General features: G+C 38.8%; 1 protein-coding gene across 5 annotated transcripts in view; it reads left to right on the forward strand.

The window, feature by feature from the left end:
* Positions 1 to 25,406, forward strand: part of MET (MET proto-oncogene, receptor tyrosine kinase) — a 91,615-nt gene that overhangs the window by 22,805 nt on the left and 43,404 nt on the right. For 4 of the 5 annotated variants that reach the window (XR_011697504.1, XM_071552449.1, XM_071552452.1 and 1 more), the window contains exons 3-5: positions 9,921 to 10,112; positions 21,865 to 21,999; positions 23,399 to 23,572. Coding sequence is in view for 4 of the 5 variants with exons in the window: in XM_071552449.1 (XP_071408550.1) it covers positions 9,921 to 10,112; positions 21,865 to 21,999; positions 23,399 to 23,572 (501 nt within the window). In the remaining variant the exon portion in view is untranslated. The remainder of the gene's footprint in view (positions 1 to 9,920; positions 10,113 to 21,864; positions 22,000 to 23,398; positions 23,573 to 25,406) is intronic. The other variant, XM_071552450.1, reaches the window with a different exon arrangement.

The following is a 25,406-nucleotide window of genomic DNA, read 5'->3' on the forward strand; positions in this document are numbered from 1 at the left end:
CTGGCCGAAAAGATTGGCAAGAATTTGCCAAGCATCCTTTATACACCTGTTTTCTCTAGTGTGTAAAAGAGACCTGCAGGGTTGGAATGTGAAGGAAGGGAAGGAACAGGCAGAAGGGAAAGCACATTATTTCTTATGCTTGTCTCAGGAATATTAAATCTGTTCCTCCTTGATTTTGCTGGAGATTAAATAGTAGTAATAAAAAAAGGAGTCTCAAACCCCTCGATTCTTAGGCCCTTCTTTGTGAAAATGTACATAAAGGCATTAACCATTTTTCTCCTTTTTGTAAGTCACCTTCAACTTAAAAGAAAGCTTTTATAATCTGTGAAAGTTTGTCACAGTTTATTTTGGCAAAACTCAAAACTTGCCTTTTGTAATGTAGCCAAGATGATTTTTGTCTTTGATGTTGAAAGAATAACCACAGACCACTGATGCAAGTGAAGGGCACTGACCACTGCGAGATTAAGTCATGGGACAGTGAAAACAGTCCAGCAGTGAATATGGTACACCACTAACTTCAACATTAAAAAGAAAAATGAGTCTTTAGCACCATTTGCAAGGAAGTGCTCTCCGATAATTTACAGTTAGAGTCTGATTGATGAAGGCCATTTCATGTTATCAAAAAAAGTCCCACAAGACAATTGCACATAATTCTGTTGGACTTCGGGTAGTCCATCTTTTTAAGTGGCTGTCCCTCCGGACTGTTTAATCTGAAGCTTCCAAAGGTTGAATTAGACCAAAATAAACCCAAATAACACATCCAAAACACTTCGTCAACTTGTTCTTTTCATATTTAAATAAAAAAACCCCAACCAAACAAAAACCTTCAACTCATCTTGATGTGACTGACAAATTTGATAGGTTTTAGCCTTGTTTTCTAAAGGAATTATGTTTATGTGGTTGCATTACTGTAGGCCTGTCTTTCTTTTAGTTAGCCTGACAGCCTCAGCAATAAGAAATCTTAAAGATGTGAATTCAAGTGTGAATCCAGAGATAGATCCAATATATGCTCAGGCTGTAGAAACTGATGAAGTTTAAGGAGCCTCTTTATAAACACCAGAAGGACTTGCAGGGATTGAAGAAGGTGTTGCTCACCCATGGGAAATGTCTCCATCAGAGACATTTGGACAGTAAAGTCAACCAACCACAAGATATAAATCTAGACATAACTGTGCTTCACTTAGCCCAGTGCTCATACAAAAAAATTCATAAATCAAAATAAAACATTTCCAGTTGTGTTTAAGTGTAATACATATTAAGCAAAACCTGAGCTCCCTGAAGTTAGGGTTAGGAAAAGTGAATCTGATGAAGCATCTGATTGATGTCAGATGTACTTCAGCAGAGCTGTGACTGCCTAACAATTTCCTTCAGTGAAGAGCTGGCAAACACTTAGATGATAGCAAGGTGGAGACAGAACTGGCTTTGAATTAAAAGAAAAATTGGGAGTTACAGTAAAGGAGTTTTATTGCTTGAGTCAGGACAAGGATATCTGGGAGGTAGCTGCTGTGGAGGGTTTTGAGTCACTGTTCAGGAATCTCTTCACCCACAACAAGGCAAAAAGTGGATGTAGTCTAAAAGCAGAATTACTTTGGTCACAGGTAGTCACTATCAGCCCCAGTGTGGTACTCCTTGAAGCAGAAGTGTGTTTAGATGGGGAGGCAAATGCTGCTTAGTTCATTTGTAGGCACAGTCCAGTAGTGTGCACCATTATCATGGATTAAATGTGATTCTTCAAGTGAAGAAGATGGGTTGGTTATAGCCTTGACAATCTGAACTATACATTTCACGTGTCATTAGTTAGAGCATGGTCTTACAGGTTTTGTTTGGCCTTTCTGCATCTCTTATAAGCTAAACAATTGTAAGCCAAATTGTCCTCTGATACCTGACTTCAATCATATTGACTTACCTCTAAAGCACTTCTAAAAATGAAATCCAAAATCAGCTCTCTAGAGATCCTATGGCTTTGTGTCTTCTACAGGTAAGTTCAGCTTAAAGCCTAAAGTACTTACACCTTACAGGTAAAGAGAAACCACAGACCAGCTTTTGCCACTATGTTCCCAGCAAGTGTCATAAAGCAAGACAAACAGGTCACAACTCCTGTTAAATGAAAGGCATAAACAGCTGGGAGAATGTGAAAGGAAAATAGAAGATCAGCAAAACAAAAGATAAAGTGACAGTAAAATAAACACATGGTGATGCTTCTTTATTACCATTACACATATGACAGATGAGCAAAATTAGGTTATGCTTATATTGTAATGGAAGAAAATAATTGCCGCCTTCTATCAGGAAACCGCAAAGGCACTTATTGATCTGTCATCCTAAGGCTGTGTCTAGGAATATTTAATAAAATAAACAGAGACAAATAACTCATTTGAGGCCCTGTAACTGTAATAGCCCACAACATTTGGCTTAAAATTTTGGCATGTTTAAAAATAACATCACACCTCTGGTCAGAAAAGGTTGATGTGGTTTCTTTAGATAATCTCACAGCATGGAGATGTTTTTATATTGTGAGTAGAATGTGACTGAATATTTTCCCTAGAAGTCGGACACCAGAATCTGTTGGATTGGTTTGGTCATTTATTCCTCTGGAAATGCTGTATCACATAGCACACAGCACTCTGCCTGGGCACAAAATCTGTTCCCATCTATATGCAAGCTCCTCTGGGGTTCTGATGTCTCAGAAGAAGAAATGAGGAGGCACTGAACAAGGGGCAGTGCACACTGACACCCTGTAAAACATGCCTGAACCCTGGTAATAAAGTGATAGACTGCATCTGCATTGCTGTTCTGTGCTCACTGTCTGCCTAAAGTCCCAGCAGTATCCCAAGGGTCTCCACTGTGCCTGTACCAGCAGAGTGCAAGGCAGGGTGTGCTCACCAGCCAACTCCCCTCCACCACTGGGTACATGGCCATCTACCCATCTGGCCATTGAAGACCTGACTGGGGCAAGCAGCATTGCTTAGGGGGTTTTAGAAAGAGTCTGGACTCCAGTTAAGCTGCATGGAAGGAAGGCATGGGTAGAGCTACAGGTATGAGTGTGTAGTGGGTATGGTAGGAGCATGAGTATGGGTAAGGTTATCTCAGGCTGGACTAGATGCAGCAGACACTAAACTACAGAGATAAAGGCTGTTCTGTCCCTGGGACTGGCCACATGGACACCATCACGAGTGTGTCCTTGAGAAAAAGACAAGGCAAGGAAAAAGGCAGGTTAGGGAGTTTCTTTGGGAAGTACCACACCACCCCTAGTGGTAGATACATTTGCAGACTCTTCTGAGCCCTAGAAGCTACAGAGTTTGGGGACCAACCTGTTAGTCCACAAGTGCTGCTCAAAACTAATTTTCCTTCTCCTAGTGTCCTGTTAGGGATCTGTCTCTGCCTCCCAGTGCTGCTGCATGGTGTTTTATCATCTTCTTGATGAAAACTGGATTTCTCTGTGAGAAAGTGGTATCCATTAAACTATCATTTTCTGCAAAGGGCACAGCTTAATCAGCCAGAGTTACTAATAATGTTCCACTTCCAGACTTTTTAATCAAATTTTTCCACTGAAGGCAAGGTTCCCTATTGGTTATTAGTGTGGAAAAGTCACTCTGCTGCTTTTCTGTGGAATTACAGGGAAATAATTTCAGGCAAAAAGTAATTATTTTTTGTTAAAATGGATGTCTGGTCATGTGTTTTTTATGTCTCAGTCTCTGAAGACCCTTAAATAACACAAAGAATTACTTTCTTATCCTATATAACCTTACAAATCCGAAAACTTTGAGTCACACAAGAAAAGATGCCCAAAATGTATACTAGTAGGTATGTAATATTAAGAACACTCCCTCGAGATGTAAAATATTCAGATCTAAGCCTCTTTTCTTGGATTCAGACCAAATTCTAAGACTCCTTTGCCCCACATTAAGTTCTCATCTAGTCTCCTGATGGCTATTTTGCAATAAGACTGTGTCAGCCCCTTCTGAAAGATCTGCTTGGATTTCTTTATGCACAATTCCATGTTCCAAAGAAAGAGAAGCAGATTCTGCAGTGCATTGCATGCAGATCTAAGTCCTGGATTCATCCCACCTGGCTATGGTAGGTGGTTGACACATGAAAGTAAGCAATGAATTTTCCTTGGTTCTCCTGCCAAATAGTGGAGAGACACATAAGTCCTGACAAAGCAGACCTCTGCCTTTCAGCTTGCTCAGCACCCACCTTACGTCAGCAGTTTTTCTACTTACTCTACTTACTCTGACTCAAGACCACATTTAGCCATCATTATTGCTCACTAAAGCAACACTAGGTAATTATTATCCAGAGAGAGTTGTGTTAAACTTTCTAGGTGGCATGTGGGTTTCTGATCTCAGACAACTTTTGCATCAGTGGAATTACTCCTTATTTCAAACGTTCAAGTAAAACCAGAATCAAATCCCACAGTAAAATAAAAAAAAAAAGGGTGCTGAGGAGGAAGATCCATGGCATAAATATGAAAATATTATTTGCACTGTCTAAAGGGTGTGTGAAAACAAAGAAATGCTAGAGGAGTAATCTTGTGGGAAGTGACAATGAGAGCTTCATTTTCTTGAGGCAGATATTACTTGACTTTTATATGCAGCCTGTGGAAATCAGGGCAAATTGCATGATATTCTCCTAGTATCTGGACTTCTTTCTGTCCCACGCATCTCTTGCACCACTGTTTTGGCTAGACATGCAGTTGTTGTGCAATACTATATTGGAATAAGAGTCTCCATGCTCAGCATTGTCTTTGGATAACTGGCCTAGAGGGAATTCCCAGCTTTTCTATTTCACCACAGCTTCCATGTAAATAAAGACTTCTATGAAATATGCACGTGATACACACTACAAGTGTACAGCAAAACTGCTTTCATTAGCAAAACATCTCCAATGCATTACTTTATTTCTTAAGAATATGTAATTAGTCAACACCTCTCCTTTGATAATCTGTATGCTGAGTTAAATGCTAAATTAGTATAAGGTAAATCAGCAAAATACAAAGATTGCTTAGGCCCATTTTATTTGCTGAATCAATAGGATTTACTTAGTGCTAATGCACTAACCAGATTATGAGAACTAATGCAGTACTGTTCAATGACAAAAGCAAATAACTCTTTGAATGATCTTGACAAAAGAACATGAAATCATCTTAATTTGTATTAAGTAATTGCATTTAACATGGATGTTTTCTACCTATTACCTAAAGTGGAGCATCAGTACAGTAACTTCCCCCATTTTATTTTAGCAGTGAAGGAGATAAAAGTAACAAGTATTAAGAATTAGTGGAATGATACTATGTAAAATTTTACATCAATGGAGTTCTTTAAAAAAATTTTATTCTCAGAAAGGCATTTACTTTCTCTGTATTTTATTAAAAAAATCTTTGAGTTGTTTTCAAATACATGAGGAATATTGTGAAGAGGAGGAAGGAAGAAGAGGGAAACAATTCTTTGTTTAAAACAAAAAACTCTTCTAACTTTTATAGTAAAGCTTCAGTGCCTCAGCAGAAGTTCCTAGAAACAGAAAACCCAGTCCTCTGTTCCAGACGTGTCCAGTTCTCCATGAACCCAGGACTGAGTTCACAGCCCCCTCAAGGTGACATTCACCTGTCAAGAAAAAAGCAGAAGCATGGGGGATCTGCCTTTGTGGGAATTGTTTAGCACGTGAGTTGGTGTCCACTGGTAAAAGTGAGCTTCTCAATATTCTTCAGTTTTTTCCTTCCCTCGGATCACAAGAATCATAATTACCATGACAATGATCAAGTCACTCTCATTCTCAGGCAACAATCTGACTTTACTGAATTATTGGGGCCAGAATGCCATTCTTGTATTTCTCATGGGGAGAAGCAGTGATCAAATGTACTTCTCACCTGCAGAGAAATACTGCAAACTACCCAGAAAATTCAAGTGTATTACATTACACAACAACAAATTGGTGTTCGTTAAAATCACACAAGAATATTTAGAAAGGAAAACTCTGACAAGGTTCTTCTGTGTTACTCTTCCTGTTCAGAGTCTGCTGTGCATGTAATTCTTCATCATTGTGTTTGATTCCAATAGGACCCATTCCTGAAACCTGTAGCTTATTTTTCACATTAATTCACTGACTTCCACAACAGAAGAGATAAGTAACTTATGCACTCTTTCAGGTTTTAGTTGTCTTGGGAACCAATTTGTTGTGTAGCATCATCTATTCATTCACTTTACAGCAGTTTCTTTGAAAAAGGATTTTTGCCATTTGCAGATATATCTGGATCCAGCTCATCTAGCAGTAGGTCATTTCCCTCTAATCCATATTATGCCATAGAGATGATCCTAAGGGTCTTTTCCAAGCCTATTCCTTGATTCTATGAAAAAACACTGTTAACACGTATAGGTGCCCACTTCTCTTGAGGGAGACTCCCAGAATTCATAGCAGAAAACAAAAGTTGGTACTTAGGATTTTGATTCCTGACAGACAACAAGTTAAAAGTTATATAAACAAACCAGCAGGAAATAAGGCTCATGCATATTCCTACTTTCACTTGAGTTCTTTATGACTGTAGTATTTTATGATTGACACTAGGAAATATCACCTAGTTACTTTCAGACCATTTCTCCAATTGATGAAATTAAATTTAAATTTTAATTATGTCCTCCAAATGGCTCACAAGACAGTATGAAATGTTCTGCAGTGATTAAGACATGAAAAAGATCATCAAGACATTACATACAGTAACACACTGTAATTGAGCACTGCATTTAACTAAGAGCAGGGTTTGGCCAGCTCTTGAAGGATAAGCCTGAAGGAGTATTTCACCAAATTGCGTCACTGCAAATAACAAAAAAGCTGACAAAACCATCTTTGGATAAAATTTTGATGTATTTTTTTCCCTTAATAGAATATTCAGATCGGAGACTAGAATCATTTTTCTGACACTGACTTAACTGGGTATTTCTCTGAGATTTTCATTAATGTCTGTAAGAATTTCTCTCCACTTCTTTGGCTTCAAATGTGCAACTCTGTCTGAAATACTTTATGGTCACTGAATATAAGATTTAAACCATCAGTTAACTGCAAAACCATGACAGATCCTGATGGCTCAGCTCATTGATGTCTAGAGATGTTTTGGGCACATTTGTCTTCTGTGGACCAAATCAAGAGTAAATTCTGAAGCACCTCAACTACCCATATGAACAAATATGATAGTTATTTCCTATGCTTCTGGACACCATAAGGCAGGGCTTGCTCACACCTCATTAAATTCCAGTGACACACCTGTGGCAGCTTCACAAAGCCCTCTCTGAATCACACACACAATTGGCACCTCTTGTTCTACAAGAGAAGCAATGTAGGTGAACCCAAGTACTTACCCATGCTCTAATCATCCATTTCAATAGCTGTGTGGTTTCTCACTGGAACTTGGCGTAATATCCACAGTGCCTCATCTGACATCAGTTATTTTTCCACATTGACAGCCAAATGAATAGTTATGTGTATACAGAGAGGGAGGGAGGGAGGGAGAGAGTCAGGCTTAAAAGTGTTAATTTAAAGCAGCTTCTTTGCCGAAGTTTTCCCTGTTATCAATCTTCCTTTAGTTTTCTATGTAGCCTTTTAATCTCTGTGTTTCTACTCAAAGATCAAAGCCTTCCTATTTCTTGAACAGCTAACCTTACATTATGGTTAATCCATGAAGTGCCAAGTTTCGTAAGAACCATGTGTAACAATCTGCAGGTTCTTGACCAGATACCAAAATTTATGGCATCTTTGAGGAAGGCTGAGCTGCCTTTTTGACTGAGCTGACTTTGAAGAAGCTAGGAACAGTGTCAGGGCAAGCAGGAAAAGCTAGCCACTTTTTTCAAAGAGCTTAACAGAGTTTCATGAGGATGTTTGAATTTTATTGAAATGACTATGTAGGATGAAGTACTTTAAGCTGAGCACAGGAACATCTCTCCCAAAAGTCATTTGCTTATGGAAAAAAACGGTGTTACAGGTAGGAGCAGAGATCCCAAGCTGGGGGAGTGGAAAATGAGAAATCGGCCTTATTTCAAAAAACATGAAAACTGTATATCTTTCTGCACTTGAACTATTCATACTCATTGTATGAGTAATCCTTGCACAGATGTTTCAGAAATACTTGTAGACTGGGTAGGATGTGAGTGCAAAATAATACAGCTTTTAGCTTGTTTGGTGGTCAAAACAAAGAAAAGCTAAATTTGCCCATTGATGATTTAACCCAGTCAACTGCTGCGTTAAAAATGCTTAAAAGTGTGTTCAGTGTTCCTAGTTCAAAGTATTAGTTCAGTTTCTGCTGAAACAAACACACTGTATATTAACAGTTAATAACAAAACTAATATAGCAAACCCTTCAGTATGTGGATGGCCCAACTGTTAAGTCACTGCAGTACCAGATCTAATTCAGAAGCCCTCTTTCTGTATCTTTAAGACACTGCACAGAGATTTCAATTGATCATTCGGTCTTATGCAGGATTTCACCTAAACAATACTGTAAATTGACAGGACACCTTCAGAAAATCTGGCACCAGTGCTGATTGCAACTCCCAGGGATCACTGAAAACTTCACCCACCAGTGCTATTGCTGTGCTAGTTCAGAAACATCACAATTCAACAGCAAAGGACTGAGCTATTAGATTGCCTTGGGTTTTATTCCAGAATTCACCAGTTAAGCCAGCAAGAAATTCATCATTCCTTGCTTGCTTTCTCATAGGACTTTGAGGGAAAGACATCTGAATCTAGAAAACTAGATGAAAAATTTTACTCCTACATGCTCTTTCAGGGGGTGGTGCGTATCTACTGAGTTTAGTGGAAAGATTCTTGACGGTCTTGAAAAGGTTTCATTCAAGCTTTTTAAAAGATTTTTTAAAACAAGTCTGTAACAAAAAAATAATCAATTAAAAAAAGTAGGAAAATGAAGGTTACTATTGATCTCAACAAAGGGAACCACTGTAAGGTCCTTTGTAATCTTCCTCCATGTTTATTCATAAAGTCTGTCACAGTGGGAATATGCTAGATGGCTTCCAAATTTAAACTGGTTAGAGATCCTTTGGGGGGGTTCCTGGTTATTATCTGTACGATCTCACCAAAACAGATGATGTAGTATCAATAGTAATGAAATTATCAGTTAATAGATTACAATTGAATTGTCAGGAGGTTATATTCTTCTCAAAAGATGACTTAAAGTGTATTGTTCAACAATTTTTCCAATGCAAATTAAAAACATGTAATCTCTATTCCCAAAATGAAAAAGAGAATCCTGCAAATGCAATGCTATTATAGCACACTGAAGACATATAGAGATCAGATGAAATAGTGCATGAACTATAGATGATCAATACAATAGTCTGAGTAATTTAAAAAAATCTGGGTTTCCCACAGTTTCAGGTAAACATACAATCAGAAATATCCTTTTTTTACTTATCTCCATGTCCTTTCTCTGTCTTTTTCTCCATATTGATGTCTTGTCTCTGAAAATGGTGATGAAAATAGAATAGAGTGAGAAGAATATTGGACGTGGTTATTTTAATAAAAAAAATATTGTGTTTGGAGAATCTTTTTCTAGGAAACAGGTGTGTCACTAGGCAGGCTCTGGAGCACAAGAATTCTGACTCTTGGAGAACCAGCATTAAGGAAGTCACTAAGAAAAAGGATACCTTGATATAAGTGCTTATAAGCATATCATCTAGTTAAATAATGACCCTATGTCTTATTCCAACAGTCATGATAAAAAAAGTTATAAGAAACATTCCCATAACATTAAGAAGTTGTTGCCTTCCTCATGAAACATCATAACTGATGAAGCAATTAAGTTTGAAACATTTTAAAATCCTTTTGGTCAAATGCATTTGTGCTAAATGACTTCACTCTGACAAAGATCTATTACTACTCGTAAAGACAGTGCTCATCTGTACTTCATTTTCAAACAGGCTTTTTCAAGAAATGCTTCATACTGCAGAGCACAAGATGATGAGTATCGCTTAGAAGTTACAACTCCTCTGCAGAGGGTTGACTTGTTCATGGGCCAGTTCAACAGTGTCCTGTTGACTTCGATATCTGTCTTCACCAAAGGGAACCTTACCATTGCTAATCTGGGAACTTCAGAGGGACGCTTCATGCAGGTAAATATGATTATAACGATTTCAAAATAAAAAAAAACAAACTGGAATTTAGCAGGATGGTGAAAAGTGAAAAGCATTATTACCCTGGTTTAACAGGGCATTAGAAAATTGAAATTACCAAATAAAATACAATTTCTGGAATACAAAAAAATAGCCTAATATAACATTCAACATTTTAAGTGTTTACCTGGACTTTGCAGTTTGAAGCAATGGTTGTGGAGCAAATTTTACCATGATCTCCGCTTAGTCCAGCTGGCTCAGTTCACAGAGCTGTTTTGGTTCATATGAACAAGAGTTCTTTCAATGAAAACTGAACTTAAATCTCTGTCTTGGATACACATCAAATATCCTCCAACCCCAGCTGGGGCAGAAAGGTTCAAAAGAGTGACTGATTATTCAAACAGCTTCAGAAATACACTTTATGTGGTCCTTTGCTCTAGAGGATCAGATTAAACCTATTCGACGTAAAATGCCAAGACAGCTTATAATGTAGAAGCAGGAGCCTCAGCATTAGTTCTTTCTATATACTGATCCTCTCCTCTGGCACCAAATTCCTTCCTTCTGTACCCATAGCCTATGACTCACAGCTGTAGAATTGAGATTAGATCCTTTTCCACCTACTTTTAAGTTTCTCTGAATGCATCTTAGATTTTCAGGCTCTTGCTCATTCCCATCTCACTCTGTTCTTTTTGACAACAGTCCTTCCTGTCCTAAAACAAGTTTTCCATAAAAAGTGGTAAATCGCCCTCCTGAGTAGTCTGTCTCGCTCCACTGAGTACATAACTAATCTAGACAGGTAAATAATACTACATGACTTTTGTAGGTGACTAATGAAATGAATGTAAACTTAGAACTCAGTCTTTTGAAAACTTAGCAGTCAAAATCAGACACCAGAAGACAAAGACAAAATACTTGGAAATCACCAAGGGCTCCCTCCATTCACCCACCTTATTTCAAACTGTCATCCTGCAGTAACCTCCTTGGAGAGTTTGTCTTCATCAGCTGCCCCAAAGTGCAGCCTGGATATGCATCTCAGCCTGGATCCTTCTTGCACCCAAGGACCCGTGTCTTCTAATTTGCCAATATTATTTGCCTTCTAGTGGGTTTCCTGAAGTATTGGCAATCTTTGGCCCTTGCTCTATAGGCTACAGAGAGCCATAAAACTTAGTATTGTTGTCCGCCAACCATCATTAACTGAAATCTGATGAGAAAGCCATCAGTTGCTGTGCCATTCCAGTTTTCCAATTTCCCATGAACTTCCATTAGAAAATACTTGGGCACATGTAACCTTTTGTGAAAACAACCCTTTCCTTTCTTCTCTACCTTTCCCTCATTTTCCATCCTTACCACATGCAGCAGGTAGGGTTACACATTGTCCCCAGTGTATGCACTCTGTCTGGATAAAGGGAATCCTGTACCTCCAGTCTTCTGCACAGATTGGACACAGAGCCTGCTGTATAATGCAAATTCTGTAATGCTTCTACAAAGAAGGAGGTCAAATTGATTTGCCACAAAGGACAGATGAAAAAGTGGGGAAGTGGATTCTCTTTCCCCCTAGAAGATAGTTAACAAAACTTTCAGTGACAGCTCTGCCAGTTCTACCAGCAGTTCCCATGATGGCCTTGGTAACTTTAAGCTGCAGTTTGTCTTCTGCACAAGAAAGACAAATGCTAAGAGCTACACACTGAGTACAGGAACAAACTACACTCTGTTCTTAAAAGCAGATACTGATTCACACAGCGAACATCAGCAATTTGTTTAACCTTTCTGAAGTGATTTCCTTGTCTACAAAACACAGTTAATAACAACTACTCTCTTTCTTGCAACATTTCTTCTGGGCTGTCACAAAGCTTTTAAGCAAGGTTTGGTAGAAAGCACAAGGGAGCATTATTCTTATTTATAATGTTCTTTAAATTATTCATTTGAGTCCTGCACCACAAGCTTCATTCAAATGTTTGCACAACTCAAGGAACAATTAAATATTTCCAGAATACATTTCCCATTCCAGGGTCAGTTACAGATCAAAAGAAAAGGCTATTGTGTAAACTGCACATGGCCATTAGCAGAAATATTCTCATCATTGAATCAGATTGACTTGAGCTACAGGGGGAAGTAAGCATTGGCCTTGTATTGTAGTAAGTAGGAACTTTCTTTGAGTGCTGGGTGCAACCAGCAGGAGAATAAGCATACTGACTACCTTTAATGATGCTACCTCCAAACAAGACTGTTAGCATTTGTTTTGCCTTTAAGTGATTTGGAAGAGATACCAGATCTGTAGGATACAGCAGACACAGATTTTTGAAGAATTTAATATTCTCTTACATATTTTTTTTTCATTTTTTTCTCTAATAGTTATCTAGGAAGTGATTTCAAACACAGTCATCAGTAAAAGCCAACTAAAGCAGCTTTGTAGTGTTTCTATGGAAATATAGCTATTAACTGTGATGAGATGGAGGTCATTAAAAACTGAGCTATTATATGACCATTACTGAAGTAAAATGGGTTAAAAAAATCAGGACAATCTAACAATGACTTAATTTATCAGAAAGATGTCCCCAAATGCTTCCACACATTTTTAGCATAGAAATGTAATTATGTTCTTTGCTTCATTCACATACCTACTGGAATATATTGCAAAGAATCCTCAGCTGTTCACTTGTTACACATCTCGCTTTTGCATGGTCATTTGCACTCGTATTTTTAGCTCTTTGTACAAGCAAATATTGAATTTTCCTGTGTGATCCCCTTGTTACTTGTAGCTCTTCAGAGTTGCCTATATCCTTTCAGACACAGGCATCCTTTCAGAGAAAATTAGTTACAGAATTCTACCTATCGGGGAACCTGTTTCAACACTGGTTGTATTGTGTTAGTATCTTGAGAACATATTTTCATGCCAACTATTTAAAAGGGAAAGAAAAAATATTCCTATAGGTTTCTAAAATTAGAAAATCAGCTCAGTCCTCCCAGTGCACCCAGTTCATCTTGTATCTTCTTTGAAATTCCAAACCTTACTATATTTAGACAACTTAGTTTCTGACATAAATTGCAGTACTAGCAGCCATCCATGAGATTAAAAGAAATAGTAGTTCAGTACCTCTGTCTCTGATAACCTCACCCTGCAGTGCCCAAATATGAAACAGCTTGGTGAAAGTAATGAACATGTAAATCACATTTTTTCTGTATTAATTTAGTGTTTCCTTTAGTTGTTAAGAAATGTTTAGTGGGCGGAAAAAAGTCCTTAAAACATAGTGATTGCATCACCTAAATTGAAGGGAAGCTCCAAGCCTGTGCTGTGGAAGCCAGTAGATGCAGGAGCAAGGTACTGATCCTCAGCCTGAGAGAAATTTATTTGAAAATATTTTTCATGTCTCCCCATTATACTTGCTTCTACTTGATCAGCAGCCAGCCACTTGATTCTCTGTCCTTCCCTTTCTCTTTCATGCCACTTTTCCATCTCGTTTTGCATTTCTTCTGCTCATCACTTTCTGCTTTACTACATCCCTCTCATCTCCAACTTTATTTCTATCTCCATCCATTTTTGTGTCTTTACAACCAAACTATAGGACGGCATTGCTGCAAAATCAACAAATCTAACATGTATGTTTTTCCTTCTCTAAGTGACAGCTACAAGATTCTGGGGTTTTGATGTATTTAGAGGTGTATCAGAATGAGTAGTTCCTAACTTTACAAGTGATTCTACCATCAAAACTTTGCTGATGATGCAACTCAGAACATAGCCCACTTTTCACTCATTTAAAAAAAAGGAATCTAAAGAACCAGTAATATTCAGAATGCAGAAGCAGGTATGTTTTATCCAACCAAGGAATATTCACCTGTTGTTTTCTGTTCATGCTTTTAGTTTGATGAAATAGAATTATTCACTTGAACAGCTCTGGAAAGCTCTAATACAGGAAAGTAAATAGAGCCTCCTTCACTAAATGTTTACCTTTTCCCTGCCAGACTCTAGAATAAAATAAAATCAATCTGGATGGTCCAAATACAGGATTCATAAGTTCTTTTAGGGAGGATAATTGGGGCCAGGAGGTGAATTCCAAACCTCTACTGGAGAGTACTGCAGCGTATTCACATACTGAGCATGTTTCGACTGTATCAGAAATGTTAAATCTGCATTTGGCCATGAGTAGATTTGAGTTTGTAGTTTACCAAATATTGTGGAGTTTCTGTTACAAAACAGAGCACTAATAATTTTTCTAAGACAGCTGACATGCATGAGACAGAAAAGAAAAATTACTTTACTTCCTTCCTAAGCTGGAGCCTGACAGCAAACTTTTTTTCTCCCTTCTCAGTTGTTGGGTTTTTTTTCTGTTGAGGAGTTGCAGCTGTTTGGGCCTTTCTTATTGTGCTTGTTTTCAGACTGTGACTGGGAACACAGACTGAAACTACAGCTGTTGTGTGCAAAGTGAATCAGGTATTTCACAGTGGTTATTTCATTAGGAAACAGCACCCAATCACATTGCTATAGCTGAGGAATAAGATTTTCAGCTGGTGTGAAGCAGCCTTACTCTGCTCAAGCCAAAGAAGCGACACTGAGAATACAACTGGCAACAGGAAAAGACACTTTTGTTACCAGCCAGGATTTGGGGAAATTATAGTTTGTGAAAAAGAAAACTCACCCCATGATATATTGAGATAAAATATCTTCTTTTTTTACTCAATTTCAAGGTATTTTTGGTTTTTTCTGCCTGGATCTTGGTATTATTTCAGAGAGTGGTTTATGAGCAATAAAGAAAAGAGTAAAGTTCTACAGGAAGGGGAAATCTTTGTGATAGCTCTGGGAAGTGTAGGATAATGGAACATTTTACAAGATTTATTCTGAAAAGCTCACAGCTGAAAAGCTGTAAGCTGTAACAATGGACAAGAGATTGATGCCCTTGCTGTATGCAGAGGCTGGATTTTGGCCTAACACTATGTTTGGAAGCAGAACGCTGCATGTGCTCCTTATGCTTGAAGCTGGTCTCACCAAGGTAACACCCAAGCAAATGCACTACTTGTTGGTGACCTTCTTGAGGAAGAGGGGCTAGAGAAGCTTTTACTGTACATTTTACAGCTGCAATGGGTAACCACTCTTTATAGATGCAGTTTTGACAGCAGGGCCAACTCATCCTCCTGACTATACCAGTGAAACTCAGTGCACAGTGGGGCAGAACTGGGCTGCATGTGGAGTGGTGCAGTGGAACATTCATCCTGTTGCTTTTGGAGGTGAGGAAAGGGTCTTCCCATGGGCATACATACAGCCTGGGATGCCATCAGCCACTCGCTGGCTGCAGTCCTGTCCAATCTGGCTGGACATGAGCCAGCTCTAGCTAAGAAGCCAAGCATTAGCAAAACATGGTAATGCACTGTCAGATCTGAACAGATTCTGGACAGAAAATGGCTTCGGGCACAAAACCCAAAACATGATGGCACAGATAGACATCGCTGGAGTACAGCACATCAGACAACAGGCCACTCACCCTCCTCAGGAGCTCTCTGCACTTGTTAGACATGAAACAATACAGATTAATAGTAAGCCTTATTCTGGGGGCCCATTATATCCCAGTGTTCTTAACCGAATTTTTTGCTAAAAAAGGATGTATGGGACTATAATAAATGTTCAAGGAGCAGAGTTCTGGCAGGGAGAGGTATGAAGCAAGTAAAAGCACACAGTGATACCTCTCCCAGCACCCTCCAGCTTCTGGCACTTGGTGAACCAGAAATTCCCAGAACTGGAAATTGCACCCATGTTTGGCACTTAATAGTCATTTATGGACTCCTTTCTCCTCAGTTTTGCTTATTGTTTTTTGAATCTATTTTTGTTTTGTCATCTGAAACAAAAATTGTATGCTGTGACATTGACTTCAATAATTTCATTCTGCTTTGAATGATGAAGAGCTTCTTTGGGGTTTCCTTAACCTGCTGTCTTTTGATTTTTTTTTTGGTGACCCAGATTCTGTCTGATGAGGAATAGGAATGGGGCTCTCACAGATCAATGATTTGGGAAATTTTCACACAATAAGCACAAATCTGTTGGCTTTCATGTCCAAGTAGACAGAACACTTGATAGTCACACTCATTTCCCAGGAATACTTATGATTAAAAACAAACACCACCACCAAACTTTAACACACATCTCATTTCCCCAAAAAGAGAGAAATTAGCATGTGTCATAGCTGCTTTCATAGATTACATGCCAGAGAACATAATGAATGCTACAGAAATTAGTATAGACAAAAATAATCACATCTGCTTTTCATTTGTAACTGTACTCAGGGATTGGAAAAATTTGTCCCAGAATTCAGCAAGAAGAGAGCCAAGCCTTCAGCATAGCTCTCCTCTTGCAAACAGCAACACAGCAAGACCTCATCACTCCAGGAATCAAGGCTCAAAGCCATGGTGCTTGTCAGCAAAATGAGTTGACGTAGAGCAAAGAAATACAGAGCTCTGCTTCTTTCAATGGGTTCAGTCAAATCCAGTTTATACCATAGTGTACTAGAAGCCATATGCACCTTTGAATTTATCAAACTCCATTGATCAAGTTCCTGTCTCTGTAGGCGAATGTAGCTGTAACAAAACAGTGAGTGGCAAGCCATATTTGAAGCAAGTGTGAGGAGGTCAAGAGTTACATGAGCATGGACTTTAAACCCTACAGAGCCAGAAGGAGGAAAGAGTGGTGGAATGCCCATAGAATCATTGCAAAAGTTGTCCTCGGTGCCCACTGCTGTCCTGCCTCAATGGCCCAGCAATTCATCTTGCTCTTCAATACTGGCAGACTGACCTATTTAAGGCTGTGTGCAAACTGTACACATGTGCATCTGTAGGAGTGTGAATAGCTGCAATCCTTCCATCTTTATACAGAAAACTGTGGCAAACTCTCCATAAGTAATATTTTCTTATCTATAGCTCAACTACTAAAATTTATAATAGTAGTTCTTGAATAATGCAAAATCCATACAGTCAAATTAAAATTAACACCTGCTGCCAAATAACTGTTTTGAGAGCACATATGTTTTAATATTCAGTTTGAGTAGAAAAGCTTATACTCTTCAGAGGAGTTCCATTATATTCTCCATGGATTAGAATGATATACAGCATTTAGAGAGCTACATATGTGCCCTTTGCAAGGCTATGCTGCATATCCCAGGGCATTTGAGGCATTGCACAATGAAGTTAACCCTGAGCCTATCTCTGCTGGATAATGGCATACACCTGCCAGACATCTAGGAAGAAAAACAATATGTTACTTAGATGGTATTCCTTTTAGAAGGCCTCTCATTTTTGCAGAAGATATTTCAACATGTAGACAGTAACATTTGTAATTCAATCCTGCTGACTAGCATAGCTGAACATCAGAATGATTTTTAAAAGAAGCTGTTGCATGCTGTTTTTCAACTTGAATTATTGCAGTGTTAATTTGCTATCTTATGTACAGATGAACCTAGACTCAAATCTTCTTATTTAACATTAATTCTAGCTAATGGCAGTGAAATAAAATTAATAATTTTAGTGTTCATGGACATAAGTGATTACTGACTTCCAATATAAAGAATATGTTAATTAATATATTAGTTAATTAACTGTTGGCTGTTATCTTCATGGAAGTAGTTTCAGCTATGTGGAAAGACATAATTGTTTCTTTTTCTCTAAACAGAGAGATATAAATATTGTGTTTGCTTTGAAAAGGATGTCTGGCATTGTAGTTACTGATATTGAATGTGATTCTTCGAAGAGGTATTTTTAAGGACATATGAAGAGCCACATGTATTTAAACAAAGGATCCATCTAGTTCAGTGCTCTGTCTTCAGCAGTATTGACAAGTGGATGCCTAGGAACCCAGGCAACATAGCTAATACCTTCTGCTTCAAATCTCCAACTATTTTCCTTTCTGGCTATTTCCTGAGCAATTGCCTTTTGTCTGTTTAGCTCTTTCCATGTACCTGTGGAGTTTCCATTTGAATGTGCATTTCTCTTGCATTCAGATCCTTTGGCAAGGAGTCCCATAGATCATGACATCTTGGTAGGATGTCATACTTTTTCATTTGCTTTGAACCCAAATCTCAGTTTAGTCTTTTGATGGCGTTTAGTCCTTTTATTAGAATAAAATCATAGAATCATTTAGGATTGAAAAGACCTCTAGTATCATTCAGTACAACCATTAACCTAACACTGCAAAGTCCACAAGTAAATAATGTCCTTAAGTGCTACTTCCATACATCTTTTTTTAAATACTCCCAGCGATGGTGACTCCACCACTTCCCTGGGCAGCCTATTCTAATGCTTCACAACCTTTTTGGGTGAAGAAATTTTTCCTAATACATAATCTAAGCCTCCCGTGGTGCAACTCATGGCCATTTCTTCTTCTCCTACGCTTTCTTACTTGGGAGAAAAGACTGACTCCAACTTGGCTACAACCTCCTTTCTGGTAGCTGAAGAGAGTAAAGGGTCAGTCTCTACCCACTCATGATTCTGTAGTCCTTTTTAATAGATTCCACATCAACCATGCTCAGTCACTGTTCATTACAGGCTTTTGATCATCTTTGTTACCCTTCACTGAACCTTCTTCCTTTTTAACATATTCTTTCTGGCAGGAGGCAACCAGAACTGCAGAGATTTCAAGTTTCAGGCAAGCCATGAACTTACATGACATCAGGATGTTTCCTGATTTGTTCTCTATTCCTTTTCTAGTAATTCCTAAGTTTTTATTAAGTGTTTTTAATTTGGCTGCTGCAAAGCAGTTACATAACTATCCATCATACACTGCTTTAAATTAAATTTCTTAGTTGTATTTTACTTGCCATTTTATTGTCTTGATGTGCTGTCCTGTAAAGTACTTCTGCCATCCTTCATTGTCTGTCCTCATCCTTATCGCCTTGAATACCTTCAGATCATCAAAAAACTTTGCCACTGGACTGCTCAATGACTTTTCTATCTCATTTATAGCTGTATTGAACAGTATGGATCCCAGCACAGACACCTTGTAGAACACCTGTTGTGACTTCTCACTGTTGCAGGCTCTGACCACTTAACTGCTAATGTCTGTTTGTTCTCCTTTAGTTAATTACTAATCTGTGCAAGACCTTTCCTTTCTCCTAACTTCTGGAATGCAGGCACATAGATATACTTTCATTCCTCTTACATTCTGAAAAAATGCTTGGTTAATAAATTTATTATTAAAATGTAAAAAAATCCAAAAAACCCATGAAACACAATGCCATCCACCCCCCTCCAAAAATAGAAACCCCCCAAAAACACAGGACTTCATAATCTTTGCCAAGAGAAATCCTGCTGTAGTACCGGACCATTTCCACAGCAGAAGTAGTATGGTAGTGTGTCCATAGCAGATTAAAGTTACACTGCACATACCAGCCCAGTCCCAAGCCATAAAAATCAGAGGTTTATGAGAACACTGGAGTCCTAAGTAGCCTCTTCTTTCTGCTGTAGAAGCTGTCTTCAAATTGCTTTTTTTTCAGGATTACGGTGGATAGAATTTCAAGGACTGGGCTGATGTGTGCAAAACCCGCACATTTCTATAGATAAAAAAGAGTATTTTTGCATCTACACTCTCTTATGGCAGCACTGTACGCTGGTAGATTAGTTCTAAGCAAAATCCAAACTTTTATTACCTAATCCCAAATGAGTTAGGAAGTGTAATTTGAGCTCCCTGAATGTCATGAGGTCAAAGTCTATTCACTTGGGGTTTGAGCAGGTGATTTGACTATCAGTCTCAGTAAAAAAAGTCAGTGTTTAAAGTATCAAGTACTTTTTCTAAGACTGTAGAGAAGGAATCCAAATTTTCATTTATTACTATGAGATTGGAATGCAGATGTGTTTAAAGGGTTAACACTGTGGCTCAATCAGAAAGAATGCTTGGCAATAAGAGGAAGCCTGGATTAATGATGGAAAAGAATTCTTAGCATTTTATAGCAGTGGGTATTTGAGATGAGACACGGCTAATGATCAACTAAAAAGGTATTTGCAGCTGTGGTGCTACCTCTCCCCATAATGCCAACATTAATCAAGCTTTTTCATGCAGCTTTCCAATCCATTCTATTTTTCATTGTCCTGAATAGAAAAACAGAGCTCATGCCCTATTACACTGAGTCAGAGACCATACTTCTGTGTCACCAAAAATGATCATACCTTATTGATTTCTAAAAGCTGCACTTTCTGTGCTGTGAAAAAAATTCGTAGCTAAGTCTGTAACAAAGCTAGTTTCATTTTAAAGGAAGAAAAGCCTCTTGTAACCCCAAACTATAAATACCTCTGGGATGTGAAGCACTTATAGCCATGAATTAACTGCTCATATATTTTTTTTAAGTCTTGAATTGCAAAAAAGCATCAGCTGTAATTACAGCATCTCTAAGTCTAGTTTTGGAGTCAGCCATCTTGTTGAAAGACCTTGGCAGTGTGAAAAGCCAGTGAAATCATGTAAGTCAATGTCCTGGCTGTTCTGATCCTGCCTTTGGAGTCAGAAGAAAAGATTCATTATAGTGAAAAATGAAATATTTGACACACAAATTATTTCCAAAATGGCTTCAATCTTTTTAAATAATGAACCCCATTGAATCCTAACTTCTCAGCAAATGTAGATTATCTGAATTCCTTAAGTAAACTACACGTGATGAGCTTTTGAAACATGAACATGATCGTTCCTCATGTAAACAATCCTCTGCCTTTGTTGCCTGATGCTATCACATTTGGGCACACATCCTTCTGGATTGCAGGCCCAAGCCTATAAAATCGCACTATCGAATATCCACACTGATCTGCAGATGCTTTATGCCTCTGCTTAACAGCCATGACTCATCCCGTTAAAGTCAACAAAGTTACAGTAGTAAAGTTAGGCGTGTGTTTGCAGGAAGAGGTCCAGATTCTCAGAAGTATTTAGGTAACTCAAGATGCAGAGAGATGAACTAGTGGGGGAATTTCATCCTAGTGTGACTAATCTTCCTAAGATCTCCTAAAATCAAGAGAGAGCAAGAGAGAGGGAAGACTTTTGCAGAGGGGCTTCAGGACAACTAAATTAGGCTCCTGTTTTGGAACTTCTCTTAAATGAGCCTCCAGCATTCCCTGTCATTTAAGAAATGCCTTGAATGCTCTGTCCTGGACACCTGGCTCACATAGAAATCAGCAGGAGCCAGACCTCAAGGTGCCCAGTCACATCTCTTGCAAGGAGCTTGTCTGAGCAGTAACCATCTGACCAGCTCTGGGAATCAAGCTTGCACTTGTGGCTCTGCCCACAGCCACAACCTGCACCTGCCATAACTTTGCATTCTAATGGCCCCACATGCAGCAAGATTAGAGACTGTTAACAAAGGGTAAAGTTTGCTTTTCAAAGTGAAAATAAATGGAAATATTTTAGACTTCTGAAGACCTAGAGTTTTAAAATTCTTTTAAATAGGTATTGTAGATAAAATTCTTCGTTCTTAAATGTACAGGACTGATTAAATGACCTATCTTCATTTTTATGGTGACTTATAAATACCTGAAATTAAAGGACTAGGAAACATGCAGAGACTCCTTCAGATTTTAATAAATATGGTGTATTTTGAGGATCCTCCAACAGCCATGATTTTGCTGTGTTAAATAAAGTAGATTTTATAGCGCTTTAATCAGATCATGATGGAACATTATGCAAAATATTATGCAATGTAATGCAAAGTAATTAATGCAAGCAGAGAACGTGAGACTGCTAAGCAGCATGCATTTGTATCACACACTGCCTGCTGAGTTTCAACATTTCTCTCTTTCTTAGATAGTGGTTTCCCGTTCAGAACCCACAGCTCCACATGTCAGCTTTCAGCTAGACTCCCACCCCGTCTCACCCCAAGTTGTTGTCACGAATTCTTTAGCAGACGATGGCTATACCCTGGTAGTGACTGGGAAAAAGGTGAGTGGTTCCTACTCTAATCCTTCTGTGCACTATGTAAACCTGCCTTCAGAGCAGCAACTTTCAGTAAGAGCAGCTGTTCACACCACTGCCTTATGTGCTGCATCCTCACAGCCTAGCCATTCCCTTGGGAACACTGTGGGGGGCAAGTTTCCTCCAAGATATTTTTTCCCCTACTGAACAAACCAACAGCTTAATATTAAGAAATGTTTAAATAACCCAAGAGCTATGATATAAACAAACAAAAGCCAGGAAATGCAAATTTAAGGCTGAAACCCTGTCCCTAATTCAAGTGCTTGCAAAGACAAAACACACAATGGCTTAAGAAAAGAATGGTAGTCAGCGTTTCCTGGCTTTTGTTGGTTTGTGTCATATTACAGCTTTTTGAGGGGTTTTGTGTGCAAGAGTTACATAGGTGTGTTTAGAACTGGGAGTCAGTGCTCACAGTAAGGTTTGAAAATTACTGTAATATATAGTCTACAAAGAGTTAATAAAGGATGAAAAGTTATCATAAATATGCTATTGTCATAAGTAGATATGCATTGAATAGGTTTAAGACATCAGCAGATAATATTATTGATAATCCTAAACCATAATCATAAGCAATAATTTGACTCCCTGAGTTCTATAAATATTTACAGAAATACATCAGCCATTAGTAAAGATGGTTATTAATAATTTACTAGAAATGTGTGAGATATTTATAAGAGGAATCTTCAGAAAATGTCCAAAATATGTTTCAGGAAGGTACTGAAGTATAAAAAAGTGTGAGGTACTTATATAGTAGTGTAATTATATACTAATTTCAATATTTTGTCCAAAAATAATTCTGATATATTTAAAGTGACTACTATCGCAATTATCCTACTATTTTAAGTAATATGAATTTCAACTTATATTTTAGGTACAGTATAGGTTTTTTGATGATAGATGTTCAAAAACAAGTACATGGGCAGTCACACACTGTAAGTGTGCCACAGGTATTAATACAGCCTCACCAAAGTTGAAATAGCCATCATGCCTTTTTTTATGAACATATGAACTAAGGCATACTGATATACACTGCTTTTTCTAAGAACTAGTGCAGAATTGGGAGGAGCACACCGCTGTTTTCTTTCTCCATCAGCAAAAAATTCTTTCTTGCTGTAAACACCAGATGCTGGTAGTAACTGTATATAACATTAAGATGTGCCTTTAGGGTTTCTCCCAAGCGAATTTAAAATCATGTCAGTTAAATTACTTATAAGATCCTATAATTACTGAGCTAAAGAGAAGTTGAACTGTGGCTTGCACATCTGAAATCTGAGTAGCACCACCATGCTATGCATAAATAGAGACTCTCCTTGCCACTTAGTGTGTGTATTGAAAGGATCTGTGCATCTTTTCTCTCCATCGACAGATAACGAAGATCCCGCTGAAGGGGCCAGGCTGCCATCACTTCAGGTCCTGCAGCCAGTGCCTGCTGGCTCCTGCCTTCATGCAGTGCGGCTGGTGCAGCCAGCAGTGCCTCAGGTCTCCTGAGTGCCCCAACAGCACCTGGACCCAGGACACCTGCTTGCCTAGGGTTTATGAGGTACAATTGTGAATTTCTCCCGTTTATCTTTTGAGGGAAGAACAAGGTCTGCGCTCAGTGAACATTTTCTTTTTATGTAATTATGATAAATGAAGTGTCTGCTCTCCTCAACATCCCCTCGGCCCCAGTGTCCATAAATCCTCTGGCTGGATGCACATGCTCTCCCTGAGTACTGGGGGCTGAGGTGCTCATGGTGGACAGGTCTGTCTGATTATCCTGACCAGCCATGGGAGAGTCTTGGCCCTACAAAGCCCTTCTGAGAGGGAAACAATATGGGTCTGAGCCAGGCTGGCAGGGGTCTGTTGGGAAAGGCTGGTCACAGAAAGGAGCACCCCTCCTCTCAGACTCCTCTCAAAAGGGAAAGTGGAGGAAAGCACTTCCTGCCCACAGCTGTCACAGCCTGACCCAGCGCAGGAGGTCTGTGGCTCCCACCCTTCATCTGTCCCCATGTTGTCTCCAGTGTTGGAGGAAAGTGTGCTCTTTTGCTATGAGAAAAATTCCCTCTCTCACCTACCCAAGCCCCTGGAGGAGATATTTTCTCGTAATGTCCCTCCTGGGTCCTTGTTCCCATGGGTCCACTTGCCACCAGTGGGGGACAAGCCTGTCGCTGTACACCCTGTGCCCCAGAACAAGGGCCAGACAGAGGCTGCAGCCACCCGGCCAGAGCTTGGCAAAGGTGCGTGAGAAGGAAGTGGCACAGATGAGCAGAGAGCTGCACTGGCACGGTCCAGCTTTAACTTAGCTGTGGTTAATGCAGGATTCATACTGTATGTGTAACCAGATCTTCTCGTGTGGAGTGTGACATATCTGTGAAGGCAGAGGTTTGTAAGTTGATGGACTAGGAATCTGAAGAAGGACAAGTGTAAAACTTCCTGGTAGCATTTATACGCATTTACTTGTGTTAGTACATTTAAACTACATCGTATAGTTAAAAGTACATTTTCCTTTATGAAAATACAGCTTATAAACAGGGATAAAAGTTTGATATGCTGAACTCCTACAGAGAAAGGAGGACAAAAGGGAGTTTTAAATTAATAATGTATTGTTTTCAACCAGGCAGATGATTTCATGTACAACAACTTTTTAAAGAGTAGACAGCCAAAACTGCTATTAATCTAGAAAGAAATCTAGAAACATATGTTTACAGGTTGGTTTTTTTTAATCATGTTCAGCTTTTAGATACTAAATTTAGGATTAACACAAGCAAAATTCGGTGAACAAACAATGAAGTTATAGGAAACACAAAATTGATGGAAAAGGGTGTGTGTTTGCCTTGCCTTATATTGCCATTTCCCTTTGGGCAAAGGAGATGTACAAAAATTGGTACCGTGTAATGTGAATATTTTACTTTCCCTTTACATAAGAACATAATTATTTCAAAAAAGGTTATATTAGATGATGAAATAATCCTTTCTGGCCTTAGTTTGTATATGAGAATATGAATCACCAATTCAAAGGTATACCCTGAGTATTAGCCCTGATATATTTTTCTGTATCTCTGCAGGCCCAAGGTACTTACCTAATCCTGCACAGCTTGTTTCATCTTTCCTGCAGTTCAAGCACAAGTAGCAGCTCATATTGTTTTTTTCTTCACAGAATTTTCCAGAAGTGGCTGTATGTTTCCGTAGCTCAGTAAAGATTTCTCAGGCTCTGAACTGCTTAGTTTCTGATTTTCAGCGGTGCTGAGCTGATATAGCCCTTCTTAATTTCACTTTTGAGTCTGTGCATTCAGCAGTTTTAAGAATCAAGAGCCTGGAGCCCACACACAGGCACCACGAGGTGCATCCCCAGGGCCATCTCTGCAGTCCCCATGAAGTTGCTGGGAGGTTTCATG

The sequence above is a fragment of the Pithys albifrons genome, chromosome 3 (genome assembly GCF_047495875.1).
Source record: "Pithys albifrons albifrons isolate INPA30051 chromosome 3, PitAlb_v1, whole genome shotgun sequence".
Taxonomy (NCBI): Eukaryota; Metazoa; Chordata; class Aves; order Passeriformes; family Thamnophilidae; genus Pithys; species Pithys albifrons.